Source organism: Stegodyphus dumicola, chromosome 6 (genome assembly GCF_044657685.1).
Source record: "Stegodyphus dumicola isolate Sdum_Otavi_A_Nest chromosome 6, ASM4465768v1".
NCBI classification, from domain to species: domain Eukaryota; kingdom Metazoa; phylum Arthropoda; class Arachnida; order Araneae; family Eresidae; genus Stegodyphus; species Stegodyphus dumicola.
Window position 1 is genome coordinate 78885871 of NC_140773.1, and position 10336 is coordinate 78896206.

Genomic DNA, 10336 nt, shown 5'->3' on the forward strand with positions numbered 1-10336 from the left:
AATGGAAAGACCAGGATTTGAGTCCTGCTAAAGGAACTACAAATTTCTTACCGATAATTCAATTTAGTACATGGTTTCAAATTAGTTTACTAACTGCATAGATAATTTTTATTTATTATTGAGATTCGCAAGTTTCGAACTTGGGAATGCGATCTGAATGATATTAATTATTCGAGTTACGTAATTGGATGAAATGCTTCTTTTAAAAATTGATGTTTATATTAATCTATTCGTCTAAGGTTTAATAAGTTGAGTTAATTTTCTTTGTTTACTAGTTGATTCGTGATGTTAAAATAAAAGCTTAATTGATTAAAAAACGTTACGCTTATGAAAAAGTATATGTAACGATGAATGAATTGTCTCAACATTTAACAGAAGTTTGTTCTTTATTTGTTTTACAGAACACATAGCACAAGAAGACCATACGCCTAAATAAAAGAGATACTTTTCTGGACGACTTTCGAATAGAAATTGTGTTTTATTATCATTACTCATAGGAAAACCTACAAAACCTCTCATTCTGCAAAGTTCTTTACCAGGATTTGAACTGATAACTTGGTTCAATCTACCTCTGTCTAGCAGTTTTATCCACTCGGCCACTCGTTCATAGAGCAGAAGACCGCTTTATATTGTTCTCGGAAATACTTAATATGATAACTTAAATTACTGAATGCAGTTCACAAGATTAGAATTTTAAATTTATAAGTGAGTTTCATAACTAATGAATACGATATAGTTTCAGATATATTACCTTAAAACTAGTTTTAGTATGCGTTTTTCAGTTTCGAACCATAATACTCCACAATTATTATATTGCACCCTATATAGGTCTAATTATAATTAATATATAAGTAAATATAAGTAAATTAATAATTTACTGACTATATAAGTAAATTAATAATTTACTGACTTGGTATTAAAACCAATTACTGTAATGTACTAACTGAACTAATTTTATAGGTGTGTCAAAGAGTTCAATTGTTAGTACAGAATCTTTAATTTGAAAACTAATTTCCCGTTCCCAACTATATATATATGCATTTTCAAGTATGAATGCATACCCATACTAGAAATCACAGCCCTTTCAAATAAAAGTAACAATACCGATTGAATTTATAATTCTTAAATTGTATCATATACTAAATTAAGTAATAAATTCTAATTTTCTTATTTTACCCTAATGGTTGAATTTTCGTGGAAAGTAAACAGCAAGATGCCTTTTTCTTTTGTGTTTTATTTCATTTCGTGTTTTATTTCTCCTAACAGAAACAACAAAGTAAACTAAAATTTGACTTGTAGTAAAATATCATCTGAAAAAAAAAAAAAAGATGAAATACTTCATCGATCAGTGATCAGTGATACATGCGTTATCTATTAAATGACGTTAAAGGAAATTTTTAATTAATATTATAAAGAATTTGGTACATATCGAAATAATCATCATTTCTGTTTGCTTGTTATGGCAAATCACACAAAGACTATGCGCCAAACGCAAAAGATTGCCTTCGAAGAGGATTTAGAAAGAAAAATAGTTAGTGTTTAAGTTATACATGGGCACTTAAGCGGTAAAATTCCTGCTGCAGCCATGTATTGCAATTCGATCTGCAACATTACTACAGAGCACAGATTGAGCTCTGTGACCTGATGAGCAGTTAATCGTCAGAAGAAAGCATAAATGTTGTTGGTTTTAATTAAAAATACTTCATTAAATGGGCACAAGAGAAGACTTTTTAGTAACATTGAAACTAGTTAAACATTGTTTTAAAACTGGAGCAAATATGTACACACACCAGCAACGTAAAAGTTAATCGCAATATTTCGAAAAAAATAGGAATGAAAAAAAAGGGGAATTCAAAGGTGTAACGTTAGAACAAAAGAGGTGAACTATTACAACACTTGACAATGAAACAGAATAAAAAAATGAATGAATTAAGCACACTCTGTCATAATTCCTATTTTTATTCGAATATCTCGTCTGGAAAACAGGGTGTGTGCTTAATGAAGTGTAGCATAAACATAATATATAAACGCTGCGTTCAATTTACGATCTGTTATAGCTGAAATCTACAGTTAAACCGCCAAACGTCTCAAAATGATTAAAGCTGTGGTAAGATTTATATTTTATACACTTGCATTATTTCACAGCATTAATAGAAGTCTAATGTTAGGAATCTCTTCAGAATATATAATTTTTTTATAATTAATTATCAAATTAAACGTTTTCATTTATTTGTGAGAAAAGTAAAGTAATTTTTCTTGTGCTTAAGCTCATGCGCAAAGAAAACATTTCATGTTATTAAAAATTACGTCTTGAAATTTTTCCAAATAAATATTTTTAGTTTTACTATCTACTTATCTCTTCGGAAACAACTGAAGCTATCTGAGTACACTACGTGAAAAATTTCTATGAAGTCATGAAACACATAAAAAGTTAAAGAGAGGTATAGGTAGAGGTAGACGTAGAAGAGGCAAACCAGTCTATCTCCAGTCGTTTTCTGTTCAACATTTAGCAAAAATTTAGCAAAATGTCTGCAAATCCATATCATTTTGAGAAATATATTAAACATTTATGCCCCAAGAGAATCTTTAATTTTAAATTATGGGTACATACATCGCGTCCTATTTTTAGCGGTTGATAGAAAAACGTTCTACCAACAAAAAGACTCCTTTCTGTACTCTATCGAGTTCGTTTGGGAATGTAACAAAGATTATTTTTTTCCAATATAAACTAGAATTGTTTGAACATTTTTTTAACTGTCAAACGTTGCGATGTCATTATGTTGTTTCCTAGTCTATAAAAGAACTGCACAGAATATTCCGAGTTTGTTTATATTATTAGAAATTATCTTCTTATCTCATGCGCGTTCTTGTAATGTAAGTGGCGACACGGCTGGCTAGCAGTCAAAAGATCGGTGGCTGGAATTGGAGAGATAGTCTAGTTACTTTTGCGCGTTCTCTGTTCCTAAAATCTATATTTTTTTCATTTCTTTATCACTTATATCCTTATTTCTTACTCATTTAATGTTCAGTTGGACAATTTATCACATCAAATTTACGTATAAACGTATCCAAAATGTAGATGCAACAAGACAGTAAATGTATTAGCAATGACTTTCATCATTTCTTGACTCTAGCTACGATTTAAAAATGTGTCATTTATTTAACTAGAAGTTAAAGGGAATGAAAACGAATAACATAACTAAGAAAAGCGTCATTTTTACTTTCTGAAATGGTTAATTTGAGAATTGCTTTTTCTCCTGAAAGCAGTATTTAATGCACTGATTCCAAGAAAATTAATGCTCTCTCTCTCAATAATTTAAACTGAATTCAATAATAAATCTAGGGGATTTAAAGGTAAAATACTTAACAAGATTTATTAGTTTTCCATTTTCAGAAATAAGTTGAATATAACAAGAAAAAAAAAAGAAAAGAGGATTGTTGATAGCAAATAAAGCGATAATTCGAAGTTCTTAAATCTTCTGACACTTGTAGAATTATACAAAGAGGATTAAATACAAAGAGAACTAACAAATAATCTAAACTGAGTTTGCGTTTAAAGTAACAATCAGAAGTTAAGCCAAATGGCAGGGTTTATAGGAAGCAAATCCAAATGACTTTTGATTTCAGTTGCCAATGTATTTAGAGTTCTAATGGAGTAATAAAAACTGGGGAGATTCAGAAAACATTGACATAGAGCAATACGGAGAAAACTATGATTAAAAATGTTTAAAAATATCAAAGGATGCGAGGTTAACCTGGGAAAAATGAATTATTACAATATTGGTTTACATCTGGTGTTTTTTTCAGCTCATTATTTACAAAAATTTCGCAACTTCAAAATTTGTGTAATTAAATTACATCGATTTAAATTCTGCAATATATCATAATATTACAGATATCTCTTGCACTTAATGTGACGTAAACTTCTGTTTCAATTTTGACTACTAGACTCTGTATCTCACCAAAAGCATTGGGTGGAATTTAACTATTTACAATCGAACTTCATTTTATTACTTTAACTGCCTATTTCTAATTACTTACAATTTTCTGCTTGTCAGGTTCTCCTTGTTTTAGTACTGGCAGCAGTTGCCTATGGCTCCTACGTTGACGTTATTCCCCATTACAGTAAACATGGACATGGACATGGAATTAGTACCAGATACTTCAGAAAAGCCCAAGGACATGGATATGGAGGTTATGGGCTAGACTACGGCAGTTATGGAGGCGGTTATGGAGGCTACGGACTGGGAGGTTACGGCGGCTATGGTAGTGGATATGGAGGCAGTCTTGGATATGGTGGATACGGCGGCTATGGCAGTGGATATGGAGGCAGTCTTGGATATGGTGGATATTTATAGAGTCAAAAATGTTTTTAAAGAAAAAGATGTGGTATGTATCTCTTCTTTCACGTAATTGCAATAGATTAAAAATCCTTTAGCTTAAAATGTTAATTAGATGTTCCATATTCGTACGCATCAATGAACATTCAAATCTTCAAACGGAAAATTCAAAACTAAAATGCCAATTTATTATTAAATGATATGGACCTTTCCTACCGGAATTTCCAAACATGTGAAGACTGATGATTGATAACAAGATGAAAATTGCAAAAGAAATTTTATTGATAAAATGATAAGTTTGAATACGAAAAAATAGCTGCATGTTGCCAAACTGAGCAAAAGGGAACCATAAATATGCAATAAAAATATAAAAGTACAGCACTGATGTATGATATACTGATGCAGTACGACATTATATTTATATTATTTATTATAATTAAGTTATTTTTGGTCTTTTGGTCTATATTAACATTTATTTTATATACTGCGGATTTTAGCGCATGTCATTTCATTCACTTTCAATTTTAATTGTGTATATATATATATATATATATATCTTTATATGTGTGTGTGCAGTTTTTAGTTTAAAATTAGTTTAAAAAGAAATTATTTTTAATAGGTTATTCTGACTAAGGTGGGCCAATACATTATATATATAATTATTATTATTATCATTACATTAGAATGTAAAGCTTTCATGTAAAACTTAGGTACCAATAACTCAATTCTCTTTTAAATAAATAAAAATTAAAACTCTGAACATATTTCAGTTTTAAAAATAATAAGCAAGACTGATCTAAGAATTATGCTCGATATGCTCGATGCTAGATATAATATTAAGATTACCTTTCATGGAATAGTAAGGAAATATAATTAAAGATTAAGATTATTATCATGGAATAAAAATTAATTTATTAGATTTTATTTCTTAGATTAAATGACCTTTAAAAACACATGCAATACTTTTAAAGTTTAATGTGTTACTTAATAGTAAGCAATAGTTAAAAGCAATAGATGCAATCTTATCACAGGAAATCAGAAAATAACTTGTTTTCTGAGAAGTGATATTCAAAATCAACTCATACTAATTTGAATAATCAAGGATCTATTGGAATGGAAAATGTTTCTTGTAGAATTCATCCATTCTGTAATTGAAAGAATTTGAACTCTGCTTCACACAAAAGAAATTTCATTCAATAGCTATTAACGAAATGGAAAAATTGCTCTAAAATGTATTTAAAATATATTTTTATGCTGAATAATTTAGTTAATAGTATTAATTTTAAATTTAGCACGTATAAATTTCTGATAATATATTTACAAAAAATAAAATTTCGTGAGATTATGGAATATTCAAAACAACGTTTTAAACAATGAAAAATCTATTATTTATATGAAAAAAATCTATTATTTAGTTATCCTAAAATGAAATTATCTGTTTTTCGAGTTTATTAGTTTCATTGCTAGAAAATAATTAAAGAAGCAAGTTCTTATGATTTACTTAATCACTACTTCAGTAATGTAAAATGTAATATCTCTACACTTTAAAAATGTTTTGAAATAATAATTTGGATTTATAGTTATGCTGCTTGTTTTTCGTGTTCATATTATCCATATATAATGTGAAATACATAATGTGTGACGATGCTTATTTTATTATTTTTAGGTCAACGAGTAGAAGTTTTGAAAGATGGTGAAATTGATGAAAATTATCTGTAAAATAAATTCAAATAAATTAAAATTTACGCACCACTGATATTGTGCTGTTTGCTGAGTCATGAATCTCTGTTTATGACGCAATGATGAATACATCTGTGTGTATCTTAAAAATTAATTTGAAGTAGAGCTGCTTGAAACTTTTTATACTTAGTTTTTTTTAAAGATGTTTCACCTAACGGATCGTGAGTTACTTCAGAAATATTGACGAGTTATCGCGGTGATAAAAGCCAGATCTAAGCAAAGCGGAGATTAAAATCAAAGAACGGTACTATTCGGTTTTGAGGGCTGCAAAAAATCGCCAAACTATTGTTGATGCCAGTCCTGCCAAAAATAATTGCGGCAACCCTAATGCAAGAAAGGACGTGTAATAGTAAATAACTATATGAGATTGATGTTTTAATTTAGATGAAAGGTTAATTTCATATAATACTTTTTTATTATTATAATTTATATAAAAAATTCTAAACATAACGGAATGGATGCCTGCATCGCTATTTCGCTACCGAGTTATCTCTAAAGCATAATTTCATCTTGTTGGATGTTCAAACATAATTTTCTATAATGAATGATGCCTTTTCTTTTCTTTCTTTCTTTTTTTTTTTTTTTTCTTGAAAAAATTCTCGGTAAAGTGCAGAATCTCCCACTTATTTATTTGCCGCTTTTTACAAGGGTAAAAACAATTGAATTTTTGTCAATTTTCTTCTACGTTTTAAGTGAAAATAGGTCGATGTGTACATAGATAAAGCCAAGGGTGTGCGCAGTGCCATTTTTGTGCAATTCTGGGATTTTTTTTAAGTGAAAATAGGTCGGTGTGTACATGGATACCGAGTATGTGCAATTCTTAAAAACGCGTCAAGCAGTGGGTGATTCTGCACTTTACCCAAAATTCTATTGCAGACTTTTCGTCATGGGCAATTCCCAAATTGTTAAATCCATAGGATATCAAAAACGAGTTTAAAATCAAAAAAAGATTTAAAAATTAAATTAGTATTTCAATGACGTTTTAAGATATATAGAACTAGTATATAAACTTATGCAATCTGAAATCAGCGTGTACGCTAGATTTGGCGCTTTTGCGCATACATTTTCGCTGCAATTTTTTTACGGTCCTCAAACGGAATAGTACTCACATAACTTTTATTTCACCACAAGAAGCAAGTTATAAATAAAGAAAAAATATGCAACTCTAAGTTCATATTAGCTATCGATATTAAACTCGTGACAAATCAGGCGATAATCAGGCTCCGCAAAGATATCGCTATTAATAGTTAAATCTTTTGTACTCTGTCGTAATCTGAATAACCCATTCCAAAACTTTGCATAAGAGATCTGGTTTTGAGCTTTAATCATTTATAGAAGAAGTTTGTATATGAAAAAGTTTTGCTTGTGGTTTGTGTAAACAAATTTCCTTGAAAATGAAGAAATATACGAGTAATTAGACCATGTTTGTAAATATATCTTTTAGAACTGACTTTTATCGTAAGCACATAGAGCATCATCAAAATTATTTTCATTTTCTTCAAAATTCATTTCATATTAAAATTTCTTCTTCTTTCTCTGCATTTATACATAGTATATATGTAATGTAACTGTAATATCTTGATTATTTGGCTATAGCTGTAATGGCTTTGATAAGTTGTTTTACAGCGTAGTTTGAATGATGCATAATGAAGAAGAGACTTGCAGATGGTTGTGGCCATAGATACATCATAATATTTCATTCATCACAATTCTTAAGACAGATATTCTACTGTGTCCATAAGGCACTCGGTCTTCATTACATTCTTTGAAATTTACATCTTAGACGAAGCAGTGTACGAGACGTCAATGGACGAAGCAGAAAAACGAAAGGCACGTACTAACAAAAGGAAGGGTAAAGAGGGAAAGTGGGTATGCATTCAAAAACGCGGAAGAGGTAACTTGACCTGTGACTAGATAAGAAGTGTCTGTATTGCGAGATTACGTAAGAATTCACGATGCCAAATTAAAGTTGGTAATTTGGTTTCATATTTTATATCATACAGATATATATAAAACACACTCACACACATAAGTAAATATATATTTATAAAGTAGGAATATTATGTGAGTATCCTGCTTCAGAACAAAGGGGGAAAATGATGCTAATTTAGAAATCACTGTCACAAGTATATATAAAAACATGTGCAACTTTCGAAACAGCATACAGCAACCTAACAATAATGATGATGCTAATTAGCAAAAGCTACAAAAATAAACAATACCATTTAGCAATAAAAATTTTAAACACCTGCAAAATAATTATTTAGATCACGTCATTTTCATTTACTTTTTGATAGTGTATGTTTTACATGCAAGTTCGAAACAATTACAACATGTTTACATTAAACTAATAAGTTTAACTCAATCTTCAAGTAAAAGATTTATTATGACATGAATTGTGGTTCAGGCAATACGACAAGTCATTCTCATCTGTCCAAATTTTAAATAAATTTAAAAGCGTAATAGACATTTAAAGGGAATCTGTTACTGTTGTTGCTCATCTCATTTGCCTGACCTAATTAGAATAAGCAAAAGAATTTTATCACGGCAAAGAGTACAAAAATGCGTCCGTCGTTAGCAAGAGCCTTAAGCATTATACAGGGACAGTACGACATTGCTCAATTCCTCCCCAGCTCTAAACAACAGCATTCCCGGGGGCGCACATGAGTGAATAACTCCATGCCGCACAGATATTATACGTTTTAAAAACATACATTCCGTTTCCGAGATTCGAACTCGGGCCCTTTGGAACGGCAGTCAGCACCACTAACCACTTTCTGGTCTGGGTGCAAAGGGAATCTAGCGCAGGAAATAGCAGCTCAAAACAATAAAAATTTGCAATCTGGAAGAATCAATGGCATAGCATATCACAAACGAAGGATCATAATAATAAATGTCTTTCAGTAAAATGCACCGAAACAGAAATAACCGCTTAGTCATTTTGAAATAGCTGACATACTATATTGAACCTCATATCAAGTTCTATACTCACTAATAATTTCGTCAGAAATTTCTACGCTTAATTTCAACATTATTTTAGAGATAATTGCAGTATGACATTCTCTCGTAAGCTGCTTTTTGAATGGTATTGGCTATGTTACCTTCAGACAAGTGGCGGCTCCTCTATTTGTGGGCATGAGCACGTGAACCACCAAAGAAAAAGCAAAGAGATAAATTTATTGACAAATCAAATAAAATAATATTAAATACACTTCCAGACTTTTGCCAATTTCCAGCGAAGAGTTTCATCTTTTCACCTTTTCAAATACGCTAATGCGCAGCTAACTGTACTATAACACATAGCTCTTGGTTTGAAAGATACTATAGTACAGAGCAGTCGTACAAGCTAATGGTACGCAGTAGTGCAAGTTAAGTACTAATACACAGCTAACGATACTTTAACACAGAGCAGTATGTTGCGTGATCGAAGAAATTCTCTTAAAAACCAGTTTGTGGGGAAAGAAGCAGACAGATGAGCAGGAGGAGAAAGGCACTACTGATACTATTTTCATACGCACAATCTTAAGTGTGCAGGAGTTCGCAGTTATCTTGGTTTGCTAGATTCGGTTAGTTATGCTTTTCCATTTTCTTCTTATTTTTTTTTTCTTTATAATTTTTCGTTTCACGAGCTGGTGTAAAGAGTTAAGATAGCACTTGGTACAGTATTTTGTAACTAAAGCAATTACATTTCTCAATATTGTCTTTCGAAAGAAAAACAGAAATGAAATTACTCACGCCAGTACCTTTGCTAAACCTCATGCAGGTAACAAAATGTAAGATTAGAGATTTCAAACCCTATTTATATTAGAAATGTTCATGGTTTTGTGGATGTGAATTAGCAGACAGGCTATGTTGTTTTCCATATCTCCTGCTCACAAAACAGAATGATGATTCAAGTTGCGTGAGTTACGGTGTTGCTGATTTATCACATCTAACTCAAAATAAAAAATAAAAAAAACATTGGTTGTCGTTTTTTGATAAGTTTTAAGTAACGGAGAGCCGCTTGAGAGATTATTTGAATTTACTAATTCATCCGGGCATGATATAAAGTCTATAGATGAATATACCCAAGCAAGTTTGGAAAAATAATAGAAAAACCTCAGAAATTAATATCGCAGATGGTGATCGATGGTGAAAATATGCAGGATAATCATGGTTCAATTAGCAGATGGAATTTTAAGAATCGAATAGTCAATACAGTGCATCAATGTAGGAAACAGCTGGTTGAATTCATGGCGAAAATATAGCAGCTAAAT

General features: G+C 30.7%; 1 protein-coding gene across 1 annotated transcript; it reads left to right on the forward strand.

The window, feature by feature from the left end:
* Window positions 1-1976: 1976 nt before the first annotated feature.
* LOC118185667 (uncharacterized) lies at window positions 1977-6096 on the forward strand. The gene is made up of 3 exons (XM_035355558.2): window positions 1977-2107; window positions 4059-4389; window positions 6007-6096. The coding sequence occupies exons 1-2, from the start codon at window positions 2093-2095 to the stop codon at window positions 4356-4358; spliced, it is 315 nt and encodes a 104-aa protein (XP_035211449.1). The 5' UTR covers window positions 1977-2092; the 3' UTR covers window positions 4359-4389; window positions 6007-6096.
* Window positions 6097-10336: the final 4240 nt, after the last annotated feature.